The following is a 27092-nucleotide window of genomic DNA, read 5'->3' on the forward strand; positions in this document are numbered from 1 at the left end:
ATCACCTACCATATGTCCTGTTTCTAAAAATGGGCAATGACAAGAATAATTTTATTATTTCCATTCACTACTTTATAAACAGCAGCGTATCTTTATGCATCAATTATTGTATATCACCTATATTGAGTTCAAAAGGCAAATAAGTCTTAAAAACATAAATTGTAATGCCATAACTAATTTGGGGTTCTAATTTTCTGGGCCCCACTTATTCATGAAACATGTTCAATCATTTTAAATCAATCAATGAAAATCAAATCCCAAGTTAAGCAGCACACCCAATCACAAAGGGAAACACCAAACACACACAGAGAAGGATGTGTCAAATCGACTTTTCTGCATTTAATCTCCCTGACAGGCAGAAGCAGACAAAGATGGCACAGAGTCTCAGCATTCAGCTCTGGTTCTATCAGCTCTGGTATTATCTAGATCTGTTTCTCATTAAAGCAGTCGGGAGGGGTGGAGAAGAACAATTCTCCAGGAGTCCTCTGGAGACCATTCCATTCCTGGAGACTGGAGCCTCCATCTCCAGCATTTGTAGTTCAGAGCAAGGAGCTGGAGGCTGAGTGCAAGTGACTCACACTGTAAGCCTGGCTACTCAGGAAGCTGAGATCTGAGGATCTTGGTTTAAAGCCAGCCAAGGCAGGAAAGGCTATGAAATGTGAAACTCTTATCTCCAAAGAACTACCAAAAAGCCAGAAACGGAGCTGTGGCTCAGGTGGTAGAGCTCCAGCCTTGAGCAGAAAAGCCAAGTGAGAGTGTGAAGCCCTGAATTCAAGCTCCAGCTTGGATTCACAACTAAACACAACACAACACAACACAACAAAGAGCAGGGGTGTGGAGGGTAGGTTCGGAACTTCCTAACTGTACTGCCTATGGCTCCATCTTCCAGTCAGGACACTGAAGGATGAGATATGTGTGTGCTTTATTAATAACAACGTCCTCTTCGGGTTATAGACTCAATACCACCAGAATAAATTCCAAGGGGTTTGATGTCAATTCCGAGGTAGGAGGAAACCTTGCTGTTTGCCTTAAGCTAACATGGCCATGCAGGACTTGGCCCTCATTTCCACCCTGCTAGATTGGTTTTGTTTTGTTTTTGTGCTGATCCTGGGGCTTAAACTCAGGGCCTTAGATTTTTATTCAAGGATAGCATTAAGCCACAAGATATAGCCCCACTTCTAGATTTTGCTAGCTAATTGGCTCATGGACTTTACTTTTGAGGCTGGCTTTGAACCTTGATCCTCAGCTCTCAGCCTCCTGAGTATTTAGGATCACTGGCATGAGCCATGGGTGCTGGCTTCTGTTGGACTCTTGGGCAGTTCTGAATTGTTCTTTATAAAGGGGCTGCTCTGCTGTTTGGAGTGAGTCTGGAAAAACCACATGGTTAGAAGAAAAGCCACTGGCAGCTGAGACACAGCCCAAACCTAGCACTGCACTGGCCACTAGAGTTTCCAGGCTAGCAACCAGGCAGACTTTAATAAGTATGATTCTTGGATTGAGTGAAAAGAGGATGGGGCTAATGAGCAAGACAGGGCATGCTCACTGGAAGTGTCTAACCAGGAGAACGTGGGGCGGGGGAGCAGAGACTAGGCCAGGGCATTGGAGCTGGCGTTAGTAGCTAACGGTTCCAATGCCATTGCAAGCTTGATGACCAACTGGATAGTGGGCTCAGTCCAGCTCAGGTGCTCCCTGTGTGGTCCTCCCAGCATAGTGCTCCCGGAGTGGTACTCCTCCCTGGGTGGGACTCACTGTACAGTGCTCCTCCCCGGGTTGTCCTCTTTCATAACACAGAGGTAGTGCTGCCCTCTCCAGGGACGGGGCGAGATCACTTCATATGAGGAAGCACTTTGGACTCGCAAGAAGGAAAAAGCCCCATTAAGATCTGATTTATTGTTAGCATCATCATCATTAGTGGTGTGATTGCAGTGGATCTTTGGCAGACTTACCCAAGTGGCCTTGGGACAGGTTCTGGTGGTGCTGGGGAACTTTAACTACCCAGTCATCTGCTGGAAAAGCAGGCCACAGATCATCAAACAAGTTCTTGCAAAGGGCTGGGGGGGGGTGGGGGGGCGGCATGTTGCACTGGAGAGGACGGGACATGACAGGCAAGCAAGGCTGCCCTTCCCTCCTCTCCTCTGTCTTTCGAAACCAGGAGGAGTTAGTCACAGATGTCCAAGAGAGTCTGTGGTTAACGCAAGGTTAGACCGATAGAGGCAGAGAGAAGTGCAGGGCAGGCATTGTTAGTTCAACTGTACATTTATTGAGCAAGCACCTGGCCTGTGCCAAGCACTGTGCCGGGAATTGCAGGGAGAGAAGGGGAAGAGGCAGATGAAGTTCAAGATGACGAGGCAGGCAGGCAGGTGTAGGGGTGTGTGTGTGTGTGTGTGTGTGTGTGTGCTTAACAATAGTATGCATCGTAATATCCTGTTAATGAGAATAGAAAGAACACTTCCGACCTCACACTTGAAGGAGCATACTGGGACCACGTAGATATGAAAATGAAATATAAACAATTGTTACAAGGCTAAAAGAAAGTCGTTACAAGGCTAAGAGAAAGGGCGATCTGGCAGAGGAGGAAAGGTTAAAGGTTAGTTGTAAAACTTCACCCTCTTGTTGAAATCAGAGCATCCTAAGTGTCTATTATTATTTTACTAAAAACAGAACTATGAGAGAAAATAAGTTAATGAGAACATCAGACACAATGGACATTTGAAACACAACAAAATCCACACTGGGGGTGCCGGGGTCCCCAGAAGTGCTCCCCTCCCTCCCGGTGCCAGCTGCCGTACTGCCAGGCATGCTCAGAGAGATCCCGAGATCCTGACCACTGAATTGTATCTTATAATTCTGGGATCAACCTAGGCTGGCACATGCTAACCAACTGCTCTAAATACCCACTTACTTGTGGGGTTTGTTTCTGTTTTCGTCTTTGTGTCAGTACTGGGCTTGAGCCCAGGCCCTGGTTGCTGTCCTTTAACTTTTTTTGCTCCAGGCTGGTGCTCTCCTACTTGAGCCATCGTTCTTTCTACTTTTGGGCTTTTGGTGATTGTTGATAAAGAGTCCCATGGACTTTTCCTGCCAAGCTCACCTAGTATTGTGATCCTTAGCTCTCAGCTTCCTGGATAGCTTGGATTACAGGCGTGAGCCACCAGTGCCCGGCAACCCACTGACTTTTAGTAATGCGATTTCAGTGGGCAAGAGACTTATTATGCCTAGAAAACACTCGGGCAGCAAACCCTTAGTAATTCACGTGTAGACTTGACCCTGGTGGTAAAAGGCTAACTGGATTTGAAGGTCATTTCTTCCAGGGTCTGTGGCTAGGAGGCACAGCTGTGTCTCTACTCTGCCACCCCATCTCCAGTCTATATACTCCATCTGCAGTGTCTTCCCCCTCCCCGCCATGCTGGCCGGGTCGCGTGGCCCCAGCATGCACTGTGTCTCTACTTACTGAGCGGGAGGACGATGATGGGGACGTTCTTTGGGCGCTTGCTGTCCTTGTCCAGGAACTCACCGGTGACCGTCTTCTCGCGCTCTGTCACGCGGCAGTTGTACTTGCCGCTGTCCTCCTGGCGGAGATGAAAGATCTTCAGCACGAACACGCCGTCGCTCTCCTTGGACACCTTCAGCTGCCCCTTGGCCTCCCGGTGGGCGAACTCGCTGTTGAGCACGGGCACGGCATTGGGGCCCATGCTGGCGATGAGTGAGCTGTTGAAGGCCCAGGAGACAGCAAAGTAGCGATCTGGAATGTTCTGAGCCTCCAGGATGCACCGGAACTCCACCTGCTCACCCACCGTGTGCAGTCGCTTGTCCGTCTCCAGCCGAACCGTGAAATCTTTGTCTGAGAAAACAATGGCACGTATACGTGTGTCTTCCCTTGCCCCAGAGGAGGGACCCCACAAGGCCATTTCCCAGCCTCCTTCTCATGGGGCAATCAGCACTCTCCCCTCCACCCCCAACCCTCCAGTAACCGAGAGGCTTACCTCAGTTTCCCTGGTACCTTACTCTTACTTTCAAACCATCTTTGCCTCTGCTTCACCACCCAACCCTGAACTATCAGAGTGCCATCTGGGCCCGGAGCATCTACGGAACCTAAACTCCTATTTAGACCACTGGGTTGGTCTAAAGAACCCACCAGCAATGCCTGGCCTCCCCTATGAATGAAGCCTGCAGAGGCCAAGTCTGATATATCACTCCTGGAATTCCTTTGAAGCAACAAAATCGCAAATATGCCCATCAGATATTGCAGAACTATTCCCAGAAGATCTGTGGGGCAAAAATCAAAGAATAGCACTGGACATACTGACCTTAATCCTAGAAAATACCCAGGACATTCCTTCTCTCCACACGGGGACATGGACATAAGACATGTAAAGGCAAGCCTGGGCAGTGGCTCACACCTGTAATCCCAGCTATTCATGAAGCTGAGGTCCGAGGATCCCAATTTGAAGAAAGCCTGATGGTTATTACCAGTCAATCAGCAAAAAAACAAACAGTAGGGCCGGGAGTTTGGCCTAGTGGTTAAAGTGCTTGCCTAGCATGCATGAAGACCCGGGTTCGATTCCTCGGTACCACATACATAGAAAAAAGTCAGAAGTGGTGCTGAGGCTCAAGTGGTAGAGCTCTAGCCTTGAGAAAGTCCAAGGACAGTGCTCAGGCCCTGAGCTCAAGCCCAGGACTGGCAAAAAAACAAAACAAAACAAAACAAAAAACAAACAGTAGAGCACCAGCCATGAGTGAAAATGCCAAGTGAGTGTGCAAGGCAAACTAACAGCATTATATTACTGGATGAATGAATACCTGCCACATCTGCTGACAGCCACGGAACTGGGCACTCTCTAGAGAGTGAAGGCCCAGCAGGGCTCTAGCTTCTGTGCCCAGTGACTGGCACTGGGCCTCATAGGCCCCTTGGCAGAAGTGAGGGGAAAAGAAACAGAGCTGAGTGCTGGAGGAAATGATCACAGAGCCTGGCTGTGAGAGGCAGATACAGACCTTTCCCACATTTCAGGACTGGTCCCCTCTCCTACCCCCTGCCAGGTGGCTAACCGGGACCCCCCTCACCCTCTTCTCTCCAGGCCAGCTCAGCTTTCCACCCACCTGGTTGCCAACCCACAAGATGCCATTCCCCAATGCCCAAGCCTTTTCCTAGGCACCTTTCAGCACTTCTGGACTCATCTGCCAGCATGGCTGCCATCACCCTGCCCCAGAGCCAAAGGCCCCATCTGCTATAAGAACACCCCTCAGGACTGACTGAGCCTGTGCCCTTCACTCTGTCATTATCCCTTTGGTCAAACAATGACAGTGATGTGTGACCAGACAAGGGTGCGCCGGACCTGGGCACTTGAGGATATTCAGACCTGTCATTTGCCCCGGGCTGTGTCTTCTTGCTCCCTGGGGGAAGACACACCCGTCCTTCCCAGAACACTCTGCTGCCTTGCTTGGTCTGTGAAACCTCAGTACGTGGTTTTGGCCTATGTTGATGCCTGGCTCCCTGACACTCAGCTATGGCTTCTCCAGCAGCAGCACCCATGGTTCACCTTCTCCATCTCCACCAGAAACAAAACCCAAGCCATGCTGACTGTGCCCTGCCCTGCCCTGCCTCACCTTCCAACCAGGCCATGCTCAGTGAGGCCCAGTGCTGCTGGCCTCCGGACAGCTGGCCTGCACGAGCCACTCCCTAACTAAAACTGAGAAAAGCAAGACAAGAAGGTGGGGGGAAGGGCCAGACTTCCCAGCAGAGCTGTGCACGCCAAGACCCACAGGCGCCCTGGCCCAGCCTCACCCAGAACCCCCACCCCAGCCTCCCATCCATGGGCTTCTAGGGCTAGTGCACTTCCCTACCTGGCTGCTTAGCTGCAGACCTAACAGCCCTCCAGGTGGCCTCCCACTTCTGCCTCCAAATCCCCATCAGTTGTCATTCCTACTTTCAAAGTTCTGCCCATCACCCCCTGCAGGAGGGGCTCTCCATTTGGTTGAAGCAAGAATGGAGCTCCACAGGTCCTCGTGTGCCTGGCCCCCACTCCTTGACATGCACACATGCATGAGAATACATGTACATGTAAGAGACAACTGAGAACATGCTTCTGCCAGGCCCTGAGAACTGACTGAAGTCCCCAACTCTGTATCTGTGCCCACGATCTGAGTGAGCTGTTCTCTGCTGCAGTCCCTTCCCAGTCACCTGGTTCTAGAAGGAAAGAGAAGGTGCAGATGAGCATCTCAGGTGGAAGGCAAACCGCCCCTCACAGGCCGGGCCTTCTTAACACCAACAGCCAGCACGGCAGGAGACCCCTGCTTCTGTTCTGTCCAGCAGCCCCTCGAGGACTTCTCCAGAACTCCTCCAAGGATGACGGAGCTCAGGGTCCAGCAGGCCTCATGGTGACCCGGGACTGTGTGAACCCCGCAGGCCTTTCTCCCCACTCAGCCTGAGCCCAGTGTCTGCACCCGGAAGACTGGGATGCTGTGTGAGCCGTCTTCCCACAGCTGTCCTGGAGAAAATCTCCTTTCTCCACGCCTCACCGCGTCTCTTTATGTGGCCTGCGGGGGCTGGGCTGGACCTTGCTTGGGCCTGCTGGACTTTATAGAGAAACCTCATTTTATATAAAACCTCATTTTATATGCCATGGCCTGGCATATAAAAACCCAGTCTCCTGCAGAGCCAAGGGCCACCTCAGTCTCTGTGAGATGCCCCTGGGTTCTGGAATGTCCCTGTCCAGAGTCCACGGAGGAGTCTGAGGAGTCCAGTCTCTGCTCTGCCTCAGCATCTGGGCTCCTGCCCCTCAGCCCAGAACTCAGGAGGTATGGCTTTTCCTCTGCACACACATCCCAGCACAGAGCACTTGTGCGTGGACACTGGATCCCAGGTCTGCAAGCCCCCTGAGTGCACAGACTAAGTGTACCCTAGCGACCCAGACCTACTGTGCTACCCAGACTGAATACAAGTTATAGAAGCAAACTAGAAGCAAACTGGGAGACGCAAACGCTGAGCCTGCACACAGGGAGCTCGTCAACTCTATTTTTTTTTTTTCCTGTTAAAAATTTCCCTTTGGGGGCCGGGAGTTTGGCCTAGTGGTTAAAGTGCTTGCCTAGCATGCACAAAGACCTGGGTTCGATTCCTTGGAACCACATATATACAAAAAAGCCGGAAGTGGTGCTGAGGCTCAAGTGGTAGAGCTCTAGCCTTGAGAAAGTCCAAGAACAGTGCTCAGGCCCTGAGCTCAAGCCCAGGACTGGCAAAAAAAAAAAAAAAAAAATTTCCCTTTGGTAGCTTAGTCTGGATACATTTGCAGGGCAAATTCGAGAAGTCCTAATTCCAAATTGGTAAGATTAAAATAAAGAAGATTTAACTGTTGCAACCTAATTTTAAAGCATTAAAATTCAAAATGTGGTGCAGACTTTTCAAACTGCCCTTAAAACCACCTAAGAAGGGAAATGATAAACAGCAACTAAGGCCCCTTCAGTAGACTTCTTAATGTGAGATGGTCTAGAAGCTTCTAAAAGCCCTTGGTCCTACAGAGCAGATTAAGTGCTCCTCATCCAGAAATGGCTGCTGGGAAGGTATTTCTCACATCCATTAGCTAACTGGGGGCCCCGTGTTGCCCGGCTTCTCCAGGAGCCTAGCTGACCACACAGAAGCAGAACAAATAAGCCAGGAGCCCAGCTTCTCTGCTCTCTCTGAAAACTTAGGAATCTCCCCTCCCCTCCCCAGGCCTCAGCAGAGGGAGGTCAAGCCAGGAAAGGATCAGAGGAGAGGAGCCACAGTCCCCAAATCAAAACGTTTTCAGTGAAATCTTTCAAGTCCTTTTTGGGAAGGGCAGTATGGGGTCTTGAACTCAGGGCCTCACACTCTCACTTGGCTTTTCAGCTTTTCACTCAAGGCTGGAACTCTTCCAGTTGAGTCACACCTCCACTTCTGGCTTGATGGTTACTTAGAGCTTAAGTTCTTAAAGGAATTTCTTCAAATGCACAGGTTGTGTAAGTAAAGAAAAAGAAAGCCTGGCACTAGGACCTGCTTAGCAGGAATCTGCTATCCTAGAGACCTGTGCCCTGTCCATCCCTCCATTTCCCTGCCCACACTGTCCCTATGTCACCAGGGTTGAGGCCCAGAGACTCACCGGTAGGCTGGACATTGACCACGGCGCCCTCAGAACGCTTTCGAGTCATGGCGTACCACGAGCCGTCAGGGTCCTGGATCCACTGGGAGGCCTCGCAGTAGAACTCGCCCTGGTCGGAGGGCTGCAGGTGGAAGATGGTGAGGCGGAAAGTGGTTCTCCCCAGCTTGTCCATCCGCACCTCGCCCAGGCTCTGCCTCTGCGCATAGTCGCTGCTGGCATGCAGGACGAAGTCCCGGCTCAGGGAGATGACCTCCACCGGCTTCTCGCCTCCGTTCTGCCGCAGCCAGGACACAGAAACGTGGCTGTGCTGCTCTGTGTCCGTGGCCACCTCGCAGCTGAGCTCCAGGGTGTCCTGCTCGACCCTGTGCAGGGTCTGGGGCAAGGCGGTGGCCTGCAGGGTGTCCGGGATGACTGCAACACACAACGCCCGTAGCTCAGGTCACAGGGAGCTCTACGCAGGGAACTGCACCTCCACTTCCGGCTTTTTGCTGGTTCACTAGAGGTCAGAATCTCATGGACTCTCCTGCCTGGGCTGGCTTTGAACTGCAATCCTCAACACTTGAGTAGCTAGGATTATAGGCATGAGCCACCAGTGTCCAGCTTCGCATCCAGTGAAAGTCCAGGTTTCCCTGTGACATTTCCATGCATGCATGTGATACGCCCTGATCAAACTTACTGTCCCTGGTGTTTTAATCATGCTCAGACTGAACATGGGCTGCACTTGGGAAGTTCTAACACAGCACCCAACCGCCCCGTGTACTGGAGGGAGAATCACTTTCTTTTATACCTGGTAAGATTGTGGTATTGCTTTGAGAAGCCTGAATGTCACCTCTGAGCAATCTGAAGGTGGCACAAGCTCCTGGAATTTCTAGTATTAGTCTGCCTGCCTGCCTGTCTGCCATCCTCCCTCCTTTCTACCTTTTGTACTGGAGTTTGAACTCAGGCTTTATGCTTGCAAGACAAGAATTTTACCACCTGAGCCACACCTCTAATCCTGTGTGTGTGTGCCCTGGAGCTTGAATTCAGGGCCTCCATGCTGTCTCCTAGCTTTTTCACTCAAGGCTAGTGTTCTACGACTTGAGCCACAGCTCCACTTTCACTCTCTGCTGTGCTGACCTTGAACTGAAACCTTCCCAATCCTCAGTACCTGGGACTGCAGGAGTGTTCCAGCATGCCCAGCCTTAGTTTTACATTTGTACACACTTTCCTACTTCTTCTTCTCCTCCCCATCCCATTTGCCTCCTCACTCCCCAATGTACTTCAGCATGGAAGAGCCCCAGGGAAGCTTCTCTTATTTTGAGGCACTCCAGGATGGATTCTAAACCATGATCCCTTTGCCTCAGCCTACATGCTGGGATTGCAAGCATGTAGTATCATGCCTGGAATAGAAGACTAAAAAATTATTATTTTTTTGTATAGAAAAATCATCATCATGATAAGTTTTTTTTTTCTCCAACATTTTCATCCTCTATTTTTAGTAAGCTAATTTTTACAGAACTCATCAAAGCAGTCCTCCGTGGAAGGAAGTCTCAGTGTGAGGACAATTCAAACAGGTGAAGACTCTGCCCCACAGCCCAGGGCTTGGAATTTCACCCCCACCGTTAAATTGTTCTGAAGAAGAAACATCTCCTCCCTCCCCACCCTTCCACCCATTGCAGATGAGGACAGTTTAATCTCAAGTAGGCCTAGAGTATGTTTTCTCCAAGGACTGAGTCTGAATGTCCTCCTGATAGAACACGGACATGTTATGGAAAGGAAAAATAAGCTAGGGCAGTATTCGTGTTAATTAAAGAACAAGTCAGCACCAGTAGCTCACACCTGTAATCCCAGCCACTCAGGAGGCTGAGACCGGAGGATCGTGATTTCAAGTCAGGCCAGGTGGGAAAGTCTGTGAGACTCTTATCCCCAAGGAACCAGCAAAAAGCCAGAAATGGGGCTGTGGCTCAAGTGGTAGTACCCCAGTCTTGGGCGAAAAAGCTCAGGGACAGCTCCCAGGCTCTAAGTCCCAGTACTGAAACAAGATACAAAACTAGAATACAAAGAATGGAATAAAATGAAATAAAGAACTAAAGTAAAGTATGAAATAAGTAACACATAAACCAAATAATGAAATAAAAATAAAATAAAACGTGTAGACAATACAAAGCATGGTGCACAGCTACAGAAGGCCCTCACCCACGAGGTTCATCTTGGCACTGTAGCTCCCGAAGTAGCGCTCGTCGGTGTTGGGCGTGTGGCACTCGTACTCGCCCGCGTCACGGGCCTGGAGGTCCATAATGTGCAGCAGAGCCGCGTTCCCCTGGATCCTCTCCACGAAGATCTTGCCGCCACGGACGCGCTGCGTGTAGATGGCGTAGGGGAAGGAGGGATCCACCGTGCTGACGATCTGGACCTCGCGCTCTGGGGCGGACGGCAGGTAGATGGACCACTGGAAGTTCTGCTCGGCAGGGCCCTGGAAGCCACTGACATTACACCAGATGGTGATGTGGGAGCCCTCGGTGCGATACAGGGGTCCTTCCTGGACAGTGACCTGCCTCTGCGCTGTCACCACACCTGCAGGCCAGACAGGAGACAGCACTGAGGCCTGGGGACGAGGTGCAGGGGCCACAGTGATTTGGCAATGCTAATTACATGGCTAGGGGCGGGGCTCTGATTTGCATGCATGGGAATCTGAGGATGCTGGAATATGGTCAGCCACTCACCCTGGTTAATGTCACTGAATGGCTGTCATCCCCTCCCTCCCTTCCTTCCCTCCAGCCTGCCCCACCCCACCAGTTTGATATCTACTTTTCCTTGCTCTTTACAAAGTTGTGGGTAAAATGAGCAGACAAATTGAATCCCTGGTACAAACACAGAGGAAACAAATAAAACCAAGTCTGTGATTAGGAAGAGGGGCAGCCAGAGCGGCCTGGCCTTTACTTGGGGGTCACTCTTGTCATTTTCAAACCACTCCACAAGCCCTGCTCCAGGAGCTATGGCCACAGAACAAAGCATGGATGGAGGAAGGAGAGGGGCCAGGGCAGCCCAGCCCTGGACCATATGGCAAAGGCTGGAGCAAGGGTGGACAGGCTGGCCACTATGGCTTGTGTCTAGTTTGCCTGAGTCCCCTGGGAACTCGGGCCTCTGTGGCCCAAGATGTGAGGTGGAGCTGACTGCAAGGTGAGGTGGGCACAGGGTCCAGGCTGGGAAGTGTGGTCTCGATGTCACCTTGCTGTGACATGGACCTTCAGAGGACCAGAACCCATGAACCCAGCAGCAGGGCTCTCAACACCAACATGGGAAAGAACTGCTTTAAAAAACAAAGTACCCTACCTCAGGCGTTTCCTTACAGTAATAGAAAATGAACCCCTACACCCAACACCAAGCCAGAGCCACCCCCAGGCGGGAAGAGGGTGCTGCCGTGTCCCCCACTGCTGGGGCGGCGGGGGCGTGGTGGCAGTCAGCAGCTGTGTGGAAGGGGCTGAGTGTCAGCCGTAGGAGCGGGGTGGGCACCAGACTGGCCTGACACTGGGCACAGTTGCTTTCCTTCTCCAGACATGGGAGATGGGGCCACTCACTAGCTGTGACCTGGGATATGTCACCCAACATCCCTGCCCCTCCATGTCCTCAGTACGCATATGCAGGACAGAGCAGTAATGAAGGCCTGGGGGGGGGGTGGAAAAGATGAGTTCTCGGTAAAACACTATTGGCCTCCCAAAGCCACTGTGCTCTGGATCCACAGACCACGGACCTCAGCCGGTGGCTGGCCAAGGGCCCGTAAAGAAGGTACCCACAACTCACACCTGAAATCCTAGCTACTCAGGGGCTAAGATGTGAGTATAGAGGTTCAAAGCCAGCCTGGGCAGAAAAACCCTGAGACTTTTATCTCCAGTTAGCCACTAAAAAGCCAGAAGGAGGGCAGGGAGTTTGGCTTAGTGGTAGAGTGCTTGCCTAGAATGCACAAAGACCCGGGTTCAATTCCTTGGTACTACATACATACATACATACAAAAAGCTGGTTCTGTGGCTTAAATGCTACGATTTGAGTCTAGCCTTGAGAAAGCCCAAAGACAGTGCTCAGGCTCTGAGTTCAAGGCCCAGGACTGACAAAAAAAAAAAAGCCAGAAGTAGAGCTGTGGCTCAAGTGGTAGAGTAGAGCACTAGCCTTGAGCAAAAATAAAAAGCTCAGGGACAGCACGAAGACCCTGAGTTCAAGTCCTAGGACCAGAACACCAAAAAAAATAAATAAATAAAAATAAAAAAAAATAAATCCAAAAATGAGGGGAAAACGGAGAGAGTGAGGGAAGAGGTGACACTGTCCAAAAAGAAATGTTACATACATCTTGACCTGATGCATGTAACTGTAGCCCCTCTGTACATTACTGTTATGACCACAATTTTAAAAATTAAAAAGAAAACCCACAAATGGATGTTTCAATAAGCTCCTGACAACAGCATGCCTACGGCCCTAGCCTCGATGCATAGCTGCAGCCCAGCCCCAGGACGGCTTCAATGCCAGACTCAGGGAAGGGTGGCTGCTCACAGAACCTGTCACAAGTGGATCCCTGGAGTAAACAGGCCACAGCTCAAAGCCAGAGAGAGGCTAAAGCCAGGCCCTGCCCAGCCCCACTTGCCTGGCCAAGGCCCAGGCCAGCCCTGCCCGGCCCTGCCCGGCCCTGCCCAGCCCAGGGTTGATGGTGCCTGGAAGCTGCAGATCTATCCTGCAAGAAAACAGCTCAAACGCGGTGCTCACAGAATTCCACCCTGCAGAAGCTTCCCACTGAGAACTGCACGCTGGGGAGCAGAGAGGGAGAGAGGAGGGAAGGGGGAGGAAGGGAAGAGAGAGATACCCAGACAACCAAGTGTTATGTCAGGCAAGGATGGTCATTACTGCAGAGGGGTGTGTGTGTGCATGTAAGTGTGTGTGCATGTGAGTGTGAGTGCACGCTCATGTATGCTGGTACTGAGGCCTTAAGCTCTTGGCTTTTCTGCTCATGGCTAGCACCCAGGCCCTTTGTCTTACTTTTTTTAATGGGAGACAGATGCTCAAGGACTTTTCTGCCTGGGCTGACTTCGAAATGCAATCTTCTGGATCTCATTTTCCTCCTGAGTAGCTAAGATTACAGGTGTGAGCCCTAGTGCCCAGCTTATTACTGCATTGGAAGTCACAAAGCAGATGAGTCATTAGTAATTTTCAGTATGTTAAGAGCATCAGTGATGTGTGCATTTTCCATGACAATTTAAACACACACACATACACGCATATTATGACAGCTCAACGCAATGTTTATGGCTTTCCTGAAACATGCAGCCTGAACAGCCACAAGGCAAAGGAGGCTGAAGATGGATCGGGCGCCCCGTACCCGCAGCTCCTTCTCAACCTGGCCACACTGGAACCCCGAGGGCCTCATAGGAGGGATATCTTAGAAGACATCAGGGCCTGCCCCTTCCCAGGGTGCATCCTGGGCAATAGGGCTGCTCTTAACTTGCCAGGGGACTCACCAGGCACCAGCTAGAGGCTCTGCCTCCAGCTCTCCACACTTGAAAGCTCCCCACTTCTAGAGACCCTACAGTTGTTCAGTTCAAGACAGTTTCAGAGCATGACTCTGGTTGCTCATGCTTATAATCCCAGCCAATCAGGAGGCTGAGGTCTGAGGATCATAGTTCGAAACCAGCCTGGGCAGAAATGGCTGTGAGACTCCTTTTTCCAACGAACCACCAAAAAGCCAGAAATGGGGGCGTGGCTCAAGTGGTAAAACACTAGCCTTGAGTAAAAAAGTTGAGTGCATGAGGATCTGCGTACCCCAGTACCAGTGCCCTCCCACTCAGGCATGCACAAGCACATATGCATGCACGCACACTCGCACTGCAGTGTTCTCAGGGCCCTCATGGGCTGGACCAAAGTGGATATAAAGCACTCAGTGAGTGGAGGGGGTTTGTGGGCACTCCATCCCAAGTCAACAGTGTTAAGTAGCCGGAAAGAGCTGGGGCAGGAAGTTAAAATGACCTGACCCTCCAGAAGCTGGCCCTAAAGAGCCCTCAACAAATAAAGCCATAGCTGAGCTTTCACACAGACTCCCCTCACCTGTTGTGGACAATCTCCTCCACCTCCCTGCTGGGAGAACCGCCTCTGATCCCAGAACCAGGCTGCTCTTAGGAACAGAAATGAATAAACTCTCTCCTCCACAGTTCAGGCCTCCTCCCCACAGGCCCTTTGTTCTGGGCTGCCTGACCCATTACCTGCACACTATCTCCCTGCAAAGGTTTTTCCTGGAAAGGCCCACTTTTTTCTTTTTTCTTGTGCTGGTCCTGAGGTTTAAACTCAGAGCCTGGGCACAGTCCCTGTGCTTTTTGCCCTACGTTAGTGCTCTACCACTTTGAACCACAGCACCCTGTCCAGTTTGGGGATGGTGAACTGGAGATAAGAGTCTCATAGACTTTCTTGCCCAGGCTGGCTTTGAACTGTGATCCTCAGATCTCAATCTCCTGAATAGCTAGGATGACAGGATTGAGCCCCCAGTGCCACGCTGGTCCATTTCTTAAATGCAGTAACTTTTACTTTAGGTATTCTATGCTCTATAAAACTTTACAATCAATACGCAAATGACTTCTGCCATAAAAAGAGACAGTCTCCCGTTCTATAGAACCTCGTGAAGGACTAGAGGAAAACGCTGGAACTTAACGGTGGTCGTTTTCTTCTTTAACGTTTTACCCCCTGCCTTTAGTCCTCTGAGATGAACATGAACTAAAAATAAGAATGATTGATTGACAAAAACATGAGATGGGATATCAAGGATTGAGAAGTATTGTACCCACTACCTGACGAATGTAACTGTAACCCCTCTATACATTATCCTGACAATAAAATACAATAAAAAGGGGAAAATGATTGATTGCTAGGTATATATTTTTCTGTATTTATAACCTTAGTACATCTTTCTTTAAAGGAACATATGTGTTGGTTGTGTGCTGGTGCTTAGGCTTGAACTCAGGGCCTCACTTTCCCCTTGACTTCTTCTGTTCAAGGTTGGTGCTCTATCACTTGAGTCAGAGCTCCACTTCTGACTTTTGCTGGTTCATTGGAGACCAGAGTCTCAGTGACTTTGCTGCCTGGGCTGGCTTAGAACCCAGATCCTCAGATCTCAGCCTCCTGAGTAGCTGGGATGACAGGCACTAAGATTACTGAGCAATAGCTGGAGATTAAAGACATGGTTTTAATCTAAGCTGATACTCCCTACGGGTCCAGGCCTGAGGACTCGCTGGCATGCACACAAGGGCCATGGAGGCTGCAGAGGTTTGGGCCCAAGGCCACACAGGATGCTGATTTCCGCCGGGTCTCTAAGAATCGGAGAGCCCAACCAAGCCAGCAAAAGCACTGTCCTGTGGGCCAGGACGAGCAAGGACATGCCCACAGCAGCTATGGGGGAGCACTTTAATAAGAGCAAGGGCCCCATCTGGGAAAGTTTCTCGAAGGTGAGCTGGGAGTCCTATTCGGTTCAAGCCTACCAATCTGCAGTCTGGGGGAAGGGATGTCACTGGGGGATGGAGGCGAGGGTGCGACTGGAAACATGGAGACCCAATTAGTATTGAAGGGAGGCACAATGATCCCAGTGTGCACACCAAAGACAAAAATATCATTCATTCATCTTTTTTTCCCCAAGTCTTTTTTTATATCTGAATCTCCAGCGGAACTTAAAAATAGAGCCAGTCTTTAGATGATTAATGGCTGTTAAATTATTTAAGTGTGAGTGCCGCACTGCCCTCTGTCTTCCTGCAGCTGTCCTGCTGCATGCTGGCACCACCCAGACCCCAGGTTCTGAAGATCTGGGCCGGCCCTCTGCCCCTGGCCATGCCTCCTGAACTCATGGCTAAATATGCACGGGCGGGTGCAGGTGCCATCCATGAAAGTACCCAGGACACTCTGACCTGGCACACACCCTGGCTCTCCTCGGTGGTCCTGGGGTGTGAACTCAGGGCTGGGTGCTGACCCTGGGGTTTTGCGTTCAAGGCTAACACTCTACCACTTGAACTACGGCTCCACTTCTGGTTTTCTGGTTGTTAATTTGAGGTAAAAGTCTTACAAACTTTCTTGCCTGGGCTGGCTTGGTACCATGATCCTCAAATCTCAGCTTCTTGAATAGCTGGGGAAAGAAGCGTGAGCCACAGGCGCCCAGACTCTTCACTGTTTTGACCAAATAAAGTCCTACTTCTGTTATTGCTCCAATGGATATCTTCCCTCCCTCTCTTTTCTATAACAAGTCCTTCTCTCCACACCTCATTCATCTCTTCTCTTTTCCTCACCTGAATGTGAGGAATCTCTGCCCACAAACATTTACACCCATGGCTCAGTATCTCCGTTCACCACAAGCTTGGCATGGGTTCCAGCAAAAACTGTCAAAAGCAATCAGGGCATTTACCCCTCTTATATATATCTGACCCCTAAGAAGTGCCCTCCCAAATCACACCTCCTGCTCTCCTGGCTTTCTGCCCCTCCCCTCCTGTCTCCCTGCATTATCCCCAGAAAAGGCTGAATCCCCAAGGTCCAGGCCTGGAGAGGGGAGGGGGAAACTCAGGCAGCAGCCCATTAAAGTGCTTCCGGTTGGAGAGCAGCACCAGGCCCTGCCTCCCGTTTTCGACAGGAGAAAGAAATTAAAAGGCAGATCGCATTACTTAACAGTCAATGCTTCTCTGTAATCACCCTGACCGCTGCCTCCTTCCTGTCTCGGAGATCAGGGCGGGCGGGCAGCTCCCGTCCGTCCTCTGGGCTTCCTGAACACCCGGGTGTCGCAGGTTCCAGGAAGGGGCCTCGGTCCTGGTCGGAACCAGGGCCTCCACCCCCCACCCCAACTCTGCTGCTCCTATTTTAAGCTTCATTTCTAAACCCAGATCTTCCGTCTGGTGTTCAGGTCCAGACTCAGCTTCCAGTCTCTGCACTCTGCAGCCCCTCCTAGCCCGGCTTGGGGACCCCACCCCTCCTTGTTTCCACTGGAAGCAGGCAGGCTGCAGGCCCACGGGGACCTCCTCTGAGCACAGGCAGTCTCCATGCTGCCCACTTGGGAGTTGGGGGGGGCATCATAAATGACCTTTGTCAGAACAAGACCCCACTTTCACCAAGAAAGAATGGATCTGCTGGGTAAGGGAGTGAGGATGCAAAGCCAGCCCTCTGAAGGCTAAGGCAGGAGTATTGGGGGTTCAAAACCAGCTGGGACTACTACATCTCAAAAACAAATGGAGGGAGGCATGGATGAATGGAAGAAGGGTAAAGACATTGGGATAATCATTACATAGCCATTAAAAATCAGAGAAAGTTGGGTGCTGGTGGCTCACGCCTGTCATCCTACCTACTCAGGAGATTGAGATCTGAGGATGGAGGTTCAAAGCCAGCCTGGGCACAAAAATCTATGAGACCCTTAGCTCCAGTTAACCACCAGAAAGCCAGAAGTGAAGCTGTAGCTCAAAGTCGAAAAGCACTAGCCTTGAGCAAAAAAGCTTAGGAACAGTGCCCTGGCCATGAGTTCAAGCCCCATGACAGACACAATTAAAAAAAAAAAAATCAGAGTAAACACCTTCCAGTGGCTCACACCTGAAATCCTGGATTTTAGGAGGCAAGATCTGAAGATTTCAGTTTAGACCAATCAGGGAAGAACTAAGTCCCTGAAACTTATATCTTCAATTAACCAACAAAGAGCTAGAAGTTGTTCAAATCATAGAGTATCAGCCTTGAGCAGAAAAAGTCACGTAAGAGCATGAGGCTCTGAGTTCAAGCCCCAGTACACACACACACACACACACACACACACACACACACACTCTCTCTCTCTCTCTCTCCACCCTCAGATGGCCAGGTCCAGCAGTACAGACCAGTTATCTCAGATACTGACTTGGGAGGTAGAAATAGGAGGATTGGAGTTCAAGGCCAGCGGGGAAAAATAGCTAGCAGGACTCCAATCTCAATAAACAATCCAGGCATAGTTTTACACACTTGTAATCCTAGCCACATGGAAGGTGGACACAGAGGGTCACAGTCCAAGGCCAGATTGGGAAAAAGTGTAAGACTCTCCTGAAGCAAAAAGTCCTGGGACATGATTCAAGCGTACGGTGCTTGCATAGCAAGCATGAGACTTGAGTTCTAACTCCAGTACAGCAAAATAATTTTCAATAGTGGCAGGGTTAGAAACATTTTGGGGGCTGGGAGTTTGGCCTATTGGTAGAGTGCTTGCCTAGCATGCACAAAGACCTGGTTTCTATTCCTTGGTACCACATACACAGGAAAAAAAAAAAAAAAAAAGCCAGAAGTGGTGCTGTGGCTCAAGTGGCAAAGCGCTAGCCTTGAGGAAAAAGTTCAAGGATAGTGCTCAGGCCCTGAGTTCAAGCCCTAGGACTGGCAAAAAATAAAAAAATTTAAAAAAAAACAACATTTTTGTAGGGGCCGGGAGTGTGGCCTAGTGGTAGAGTGCTTGCCTAGCATGCACAAAGACCTGGGTTCGATTCCTCAGTACCACACATATAGAAAAAGCCAGAAGTGGTGCTGAGGCTCAAGTGGTAGAGTTGTAGACTTCAGAAAGTCCAAGGACAGTGCCTAGGCTGTGGCCAAAAAAAAAAAAAAAAAATTGTAAATACAAACAGCCCCTTATACATTTCCATGTATGTGGGGGTTTTCTTAGCCTCAGTAAGAAAATGCTAAGGGAGACTGAGAGGCAGGGGCTGATTTTTCTCTGAACTGTGTGTTTTCTCAGATTCTGCACTCTGTATGAGCTCTTTCCTAATTAGGGCAATTGATCGGATCTTCTGTCCGGCAGGGTTCACAGCGGGCCTGCAGCAGGCCTCTGATGCCTCTGGAGTCCACAGGGAAAAGGAGAGACAGGACAGGACATGGGGCCCCTGGGGAAGAGGAGGGTCAGGACAGGGCGTGGGGCAGATGGGGACAGATGCAAAGTAGACTGCAGAGAGGAAGGTGGCCGAGGGACACAGAGGGCCCGTGTAATTGTACCCTCTACTTGAGCCTCCAGCTGCTTCTCAAGACCAGGCCGGACAGGTCTGACCTCTACTTTTTAAGATGTTTTAGTTTTTAAAATTACTTATATCCTTTTCCAAGTTATTAAACGTTCAATTCTGGTTGATCCTTTCTCAGCCTTTGAACGTCTCTCTCCTCCTCTGCTCCCTCCAGGGTGGAGAGAGGCACTAGGGACAGATGGTCTGAGAAATCCCAGGAAACGGAAGTCTGGATCCCGGTGGGATGACAGCCATAGGGCCAAGTCTAGGACCAATATTGCATGGCTAAATCTAACCCTACCCAGGGCCCTGAAGCATCTGAGATGGCAAGTCATGAGAGGTCAGAGCTTCTGCCAGCTGGTGGCAGAGCCACTTCAGATTCTGCAAGTGACTTCCAAGCTTAAACCAAGAACTAAGACGCCATCTTTGGTTGGTTGATTGGTTTGTGTCAATTCTTGGATTTTTCTGCTCAAAGCTGCTGCTGCTTTACCACTTGAGCCACACCTCTACTTCAGGCCAGGCTTTTATTGGCTACAGGGAGATAAAAATCTCTCAGATTTGTCTGCCTGGGCTGGTTTTGAACTGTAGTCCTCCTATTTCAATCTCCTGAGTAGCTAGACTACTAGCACAGGTGGGAAGAGTTTCTAGGACTAGGTTCTAATTAGGAGGTGGAGCTGCTTCCAGTTGAAGGAGACAGGGAGGCAAGCCCCACAGGGGCTTAGCACAAGGGATAGAGTCAGACTAAGAGAATGCAAAGGGAAGTGGACACTGGGGCAGGGGGTAATGACTGAGAACAAGAGCCATTGACTGAGGATCTTGGGGGGGTGGTATGGATTACTTAGCAGGAGTGAGGGGCAGGGTGCAGGCAGGAGCTGAGGGCAGCCAGGGGTGGAGCTAAACTCTATCCAAATCTCTGCTAATAATCAGTTCTGGACAAGGTGAACCTGAACAATTTCCTGCTGCCAGCCTAAGGTGGGATCAGACACAGCCCTCACCCCCCTGATCTCCAGACAGGAGGGGCCTAGCCAGGCCAGGACATCCACGGCTTCCAGGGGAAGAGCAACAGCCTTGAGCAAAAAACCCCCAAAGGATAGCATTCAGGCCTTGACTTCAATCCCTAGTAGTGAGGGCTCTGGAGGCACAGTGTGAGACTGGCATGGGGCCAGAGGCACACATCTGAATACATGCACCTTGGAGTACATACACCCGGGTCCACAGATCCGCACAACCTGTCATCAGTGTCACGAAGGTGAGATGGCAATGGAGAGAGGGGCTGCGGGCTCAGCAGCTGCCCTGCCCACCCCTGGAAGTGACAGCTCTCCAGGATTTATGGATAGATAACCAGAAACAACACCCAGCATTCAGAATGAGGAGCCCTAAGAGACAGCGACAGAGACAGAGCTGCCAGCAAACCCACAGGCATGGACAACTGGCAGGTGACAAGGAAAGATTAACTCAGGTCTAAGCCATACCTTGCAGGCAGTCTAGTCTCCACAAACCATGGAAGGACACTAGAGGAAGTTCACACTGTAGGAGGTAAAAAAGTGACTGCCCCCATCAGCCTGAGCTGACACTGCAATTCACTTGCTTAACAGAGCCTGGCAGGGCTGCAGGCCAAACTTCAAGAAAACACAAAGTTGTCTTGAGGAGCAAGAAAGAACCAGGCACTGGTGGCTCACAATTGTAATCCTAGCTATTCAAGAAGCTGAGATCTGGAGGACCATAGTTCAAAGCCAGCCCAGGCAGGGAAGTCTGTGAGACTCTTTTCTACAATTAACCAGCAAAAAGGCAGAAGTAGAGCAAAAAATTGGAGGGGAAGTGTGGTTCAGGCGAGTGCCAGCTTTAAGCAGAAAAGCAAGCTAGAATCCCAATACACACACACACACACACACACACACACACACACACACACGCACAGAGGAGGAAACAGAGGAAGAAGAGGAGGAGGAAAGGAGGAAGGAAGGGAGGGAGGGAGAAAGGCGGGGGGGGGGGGGACGGCATGGAGAGGGGGATGAGCTCTGTTTTCTCCTGGGGGGAGGGGGAACAGGAGATGCCCCCCTCCCCATCAGCCTAGGGAGCCTGGAAACCTGAGACCAGACCAGAAGGTTCACCCTGCTGTGTGGGGCATCCACGTCAGTGAGCGAAAAAAAGGCACTAGATGGTTTCCAAAAGACCCATGGAGCCTCTGGGAGGGTGGGGTGAGGCTGACTTAATTTGTACTGTCTACACATCCTTGCTCTCCTTCTAAATTAAACATGGCATGCATTGCCTACTCAAAAATAAATGAATTAAAACATATGCCAAAACAAAATCAGGAGAAAGTAAAAAAAAATAGATAATTTAAAATTTCTTCAAATAAAATGTTATTTAGAAGTCTAAGGAAGGGCTTGTGGGGGAGGGGGTGGCTGAGCTGAAGGGAAACAACTAGAAAACAGGAGTCCTCCCACGTGGCCCTCCGACACCCTCCTCCCCCTGTCCTGGCTCACATCTGCCTGGGGGACCCACAGCCTAGCACTGTCCCCACAACACCTCTGTCATCTCCACCTCCGTCCCAAGACCTCCCTGGTCACTCGTGCCTCTGGCCTTGCTGGGTCTTAGGGTGTCCACTGAGGCTCAGCAGACTCACCAAGGTACTCTGACCAACTGCCCTCCGCAGGCCGTGACTTCCACCCTGTCCATGGAGGAGGGGGGCAGTGTTTCCTCCCCCCCCTCAATCTTGGGAGGCCGAGACTGGCATAGATGACACCCCAAGACCACAATGCTAGGTGCCCAGGACTCTTTCTGAGCAGCCAACATTATAAGGAGGCCTCAGCCAGCCTCCCCATTCCACACCACCTCCTACCTGCCAGGCCCTCACCTCCCCACGCTGGACCCCAGCAAGCCCTTGTGCAGAGCTGTGCGTGGCTTCTGCACATCCCTGACACCTGTTAGCACAGTCTTACCTTGTCTTCCAATAGCCATGCCCGGGGTACCTCAGCACCCCACTTTGCACACCGCCTTTCCCAACCCCACACACAAGCAGAAAGGATTGTTTCCGGTTTCCCACCCACGATGTTCCAGAAAAGACAAAGGCAGCTCGAGTACGAAGAACACTAATGACTAGCATTGTAGGGGCCGAAACACAGCCCCGCTCCAAAAACCAAATCAAACACCCAGCCCCAGCTCCACACAGCAGAGGTGGGCGCAGAAAGCCCACCAAGGCCTCTGCCCCCGAAAGCACCCTGCACCCAGCACTCCACATCCCCCATCCCATGCTGAGCATCCTGCTCCCTCTACTCACACCCAGCACCCCATGTCCTTCACTCTGCACCCACCACCCCACCTCTTCTACCCTGCACCCAGCATCTTCTATGCTGTACCCAGAACCCCACATCTTCCACTTTGTGCCCAGTACCCCACACCCAGCCATGTCTAATTACACTCTAGAAAACCCCTCCCCGCCATGGGCAGGTAATGGTCCTCACCGAATCCTGTGCCTGCAACCACACGGAATGACACCTCCACATCTGGTGCCTGACTGTGCGTAGGCATCTTTGTCCCTCCTTAATCGCGCCTGTAGGATGAGTTGGCTAGCTGCTGTGCTAGCAATCGCTTTCCCAGGATGAGACCTCCCCAGGGCGCCCTTCAGCCTCCCTGGGCCTCTCACCCAATAGCCCCCAGTCCTACACAGGAGCACCCCACCCCTGTGGAGAACCCCTGCCCACGAGCCTGGCCCGTCCTCCCGCATCAGTGGCACTGGTAACCACCTCTTTGGGCCTCCCTCCTGCTTGGTCAAGAACAAAGGCAGAGCCGGATGCTGCAGTTCACGTCTGTAGACCTAGCCACTCAGGAGGCTGAGATCTGAGGATCTTAGTCTGAAGCTATGGTGCTCATTTCCAATGAACCAGCAAAGAGCCAGAAGTGGAGGTGTGGCTCAAACGGCAGAGCACCATCCTTGAGCAGAAAAGCCAAGCAAAGTCATGAGGCCCTGAGTCCAAGCCCCAGACCATCACCAACCAAAACCAAATCCCCAAACCCCAAACCAACGCCACGACACTGCTCTCTGAAGGCATCGTGAAGAGGACGTATCTTGGCTGCTAACACTAAAAACAGCACTGGCACTGCAGGGCCCACAGTGCGGGGCATAGATGCATGCTGGGAGTGGCCACCCTGCCTTGGATGGCCTGAAGTCTGCCCTGCCGCAAGGCCAGGCTGTGTGATTCACCAAGGTCACCAGCCAGCGGGTGAGGGTCCTGCCTCCCCACACCAGGCCCCTCTATCCCCAGAGCCCCCTCCACATCCTGAAAGCAGGGTCCCTCCTCACTGGAGCTTCAGGGAAGGAAAAGGAATTGTGATAAGAGGCCCCACGGGTCTGGGCCACAAAGCTGAGCAGATGACCACAAGTCATGCCCTTAAATTCTCCTTGACGCCATCTCCCAAGAGGATGCTTCATCTAGAAATTATACACAAGGGTTGGGGACAGGGGGTGTGCTTGTGAGTTTGTCACTGGACTGATTAATTGACTTGTTCTGGGCCTCCCTCACCTACTATAATCTGTGTGTGTGTGTGTGTGTGTGTGTGTGTGTGTGTGTGTGTGTATACATATGCTAGTACTAAGGCTTGGTTTTGCATTGTCTCTTAGCCTTTTCATTCATAGTTGGCATTCTACCACTTGAGCCATAGCTCCATTTCTGCCTTCTTCCTGGTTAATGCAAAATAAGAGCCTTATGGCGACAGGGAACATAGCCTAGTGGTAGAGTGCTCGTCTAGCATGCATGAAGCTCTGGGTTTGATACCTTGGTGCCCCATATTCAGAAAAAGCCAGAAGTGGAGCTATGGCTCAAGTGGTAGAGTACTATCCTTGAGCAAACAGTATCCAAGACAGTGCCCAGGCTCTGAATTCAAGCCCCAGGACTGCCAAAAAAAAAAAAAAAAAAAGCGCCTCATGGACTTTCCTACCTGGGTTGGCCTCCAATCTCATTCCTCAGAGCTCAGCCTCTCGAGCAGATAGGATTACACGTGTTCTCCTGGCACTTAGCCACTTGAGTTTTTAATTCCCAAAATTTTACTATGGAATACAGACCATTCCATTTGTCTTCATACTCCTCACTTCTGTATTATTATAACAGAAGCACAGGTTATTTTAAAACACACACACACACACACACACAGTATTTCTAGCTAAAGAAGAAAATTGGTCATGGGGTTCTGCTGGGCTTGGGTGGATGGCTGTAGTCCAGAATGCCTTGGTAAGGACGGGAGTTCTCACCCAAACCACGAACAATGCATCCGAATGTTGACCCATATCAGGAGGATTCTGGAAGTTTCTGGGCAGCTGGAACAGTGGCATAAGGCAAAGGGATGCGGAGCTGTAGTCATCAGGGGGAAAAAAGATGCCCTGAGTGGGATTTTGGGCACAAGGGGGAACAAACACTGGGAAGGAGTACACAGCTTTCATGGTCTGACAAGACATGGATAGAAATGCCCTCAGCAAGCAGGAGGGAGCGATTGGTGTCAGGGCCCAGGGTCACGGCCGGCATGGCTCTGGGTGGCGGTGTGGCTCTGCGCTGGGGCCATGGGGCTGGGGTGGCAGGTGTCAGGTGGGGCCTCAGGGCAGATAGCCAGAAGGCTGGGCAAACTGCTTGGCAAGGTCCCTGCCAGGTGCCCACGCAGAGTGGTCGGGAACCTCTTCCCCCCTGGAGGAGGCTCTCTGCCAACACTGCATGACCTTGGGCCCTAAGAAATTATTCATTCAGCCACTACAGGGACTTCTCACCAGACACAAAGAGGCTGCAAGCTCCTGCACTTCTCATCCAAAGAAACACAGTGAGCAAATAGCCCCCACCCCATGTCAACCCTGGCAGAAGCACAGAGGTTCATTGGATTGTTCCTGACCCTCATTTGACAGGAAAAAAAGAAAAGAAAAAGAAAAAAAGGAAACAGCCAGGTACTGGGAGGCTCATGCCTATAATCTTACCAGGAAGCTGAGATCTGAGAATTGAGGTTCAAAGCCATCCCCAGCAGAAAGCCAAGTAAAGCTGTGGCTCAGGTGGTGGAGCCCCAACCTTGAGTGGAAAAGAGCTCAGGAACAGCACACAGGCCCTGAGTTCAAGCCCCAGCAAAAACTCACAGAAAAGGAAATCAAGGACAATCTCTGAGGGTCCCAGAGCAGGATCCCCACAGTGGTTTGAGAATCCACATCTCCTGGCTCCCAAATACACTTCTTGTTCCCTCAACGTCCACCAAGGCCCCCCCTCAGTGTCAATTCCAAAATCCTAGCTACTAGGGGTCACTCCGGAGTGACAGGCAGGTGCCCTGACCCACTCCTGGGACACGCTGTGTACAGGCGGCTCTCCCACAGCTCTGTCTTCTTCCTGCACTTGTTACTGTCAGCCTGAGGAACCAGCAGGAAGGTTCCAGACCAGTGCACAGATGCCAGCTGGGGACCCGGCCTGCTCTCACTGCCCACACCAGCTGGGCCCTCCGGGAATGCAGGCACAGTGGCTGACAGGACCAGGAGAGGAGTGGCAGGTAGTTGCCTTGGTGCCAGCTTTGTGTCCCTGGCCAAACACTCATCAGCAGAGGCCATGGCCAGGTCCTAGCAGTCTGGTGGGCCACAGGGCTCCGGCCACTGGCCAGCCTCCAGCAGAGACACCATCTCTACACATAGGAAGGGACCGAATCCCCCACCATCAAGGAGCAACCCAGGGTCAGAAAGACAGCAGGCCGGGCACTAGTGCTCACACCTGTAATCCCAGCGACTCAAGAGGCTGAGATCTAAGGATTGGGGGTCAAAGACCGTCCAGGCAGTACTGTCCATAGGACTCTTATCTCCAATTAACCAGCCAAGAGCCAGAGTGGAGTTGTGGCTCCAGTTGTAGAGTGCTAGCCTTGAGCAAAGTAGTTCAGAGACAGAGCCCAAGCCCTAAGTTCAAGCCCCAGGACCAACATATACTTGCATACACACATGCTTACACATGCACACATATGCATGTACACACATAGTTAGCCAGGATCTTGAGCCAAGCAGGCAGTCTCCCTAGCCCCCGGGGCTTGGCCCCACACACTGGACACACTGCTTGGTGTGTAGGACAAGCTTCTGTGCTGGCACTCCTGCAGTGACTTCTTTAACAAAAAGGGGACCAAAGAATGCCCAAGTTATCAACCACTGCCGGCTCCTGGCTTTCCCTCCTGCTCAGGCTGCAGTCAGCCGGGCTGAAACTAGACAGAACAGTGCAGTCCTTTCAAAACAGAAGCAGCAGGGAAGCACAGCCCCGCCTTGGCAGTGTCCAAGAGAGCCCTGTGGGGGCTCCAGCCCCCCCTCCACGTGCTGTATACCATGGAGCCATAGATCTGCACACAGGCCTGGGTGGCAGCTGAGGTGACTGGAGAGCAGGGTGGCCCCTGCACAGCCCGACTTCAGTATATGCCACGAGCGCCTTCCTACAAGGTTGGCACCCACACTTGGTGTAGACGCGCAGTCTCCTTTATGATCCGTGGGCTGTGCGACCCTGGAGGCCCTATGACCCGGGCACAGGCACGGGCACTCTGTCACTTGTACTGGCAGGGGACAGGGCGCTTGTCTCCATTGGGGTACCTGGGGATTTGTGGTCTGTTACTACTCTGTTTAGGGGGAAGAAAGAGTTCTGGGGTGAGATCAAAACGTGGACAGATCCAAAAGCCCTTCCAGGAGCTAGCAAGAACGTTCGCCCATAGTGCCACTTTTGGACAGCAAAAGCCCCAGGCATACAGGGGACCTGCCTGCCAGGATGAGGGGTGGAGGCAGGTGGGAGCAGCGTTCAGGTGGATGGATTGGTCAGAGGTGGTGGTGGTAGAAGGGATGGGCAGAAAGTGGCAGAGTTCATCACAGGTGACAGTGGCAACTGGCCGATATGCACTAGCCCTGTGGTAGAGCGCTAAGCTCCAGCACAAAAGGGCAGGGACAGTGCTTAGGCCCTGAGTTTAAGCCCCAGAATTGGCACACACACATCCACATGCGCGCGTGCGCGCGCGCGAGCGCGCACACACACACACA

General features: G+C 51.4%; 1 protein-coding gene across 1 annotated transcript in view; it reads right to left on the reverse strand.

Annotated features, from left to right (window-relative positions):
- The window catches only part of Igsf3 (immunoglobulin superfamily member 3), a 54535-nt gene that overhangs the window by 13593 nt on the left and 13850 nt on the right, over window positions 1–27092 (reverse strand). The window contains 4 exon segments of the mRNA XM_090334090.1: window positions 1947–2006; window positions 3449–3838; window positions 8109–8519; window positions 10284–10661. Coding sequence (XP_090190216.1) covers window positions 1947–2006; window positions 3449–3838; window positions 8109–8519; window positions 10284–10661 — 1239 coding nt within the window.

Source organism: Megascapheus bottae, chromosome 6 (assembly GCF_031878675.1).
Source record: "Megascapheus bottae isolate mThoBot1 chromosome 6, mThoBot2.hap1, whole genome shotgun sequence".
NCBI lineage: Eukaryota > Metazoa > Chordata > Mammalia > Rodentia > Geomyidae > Megascapheus > Megascapheus bottae.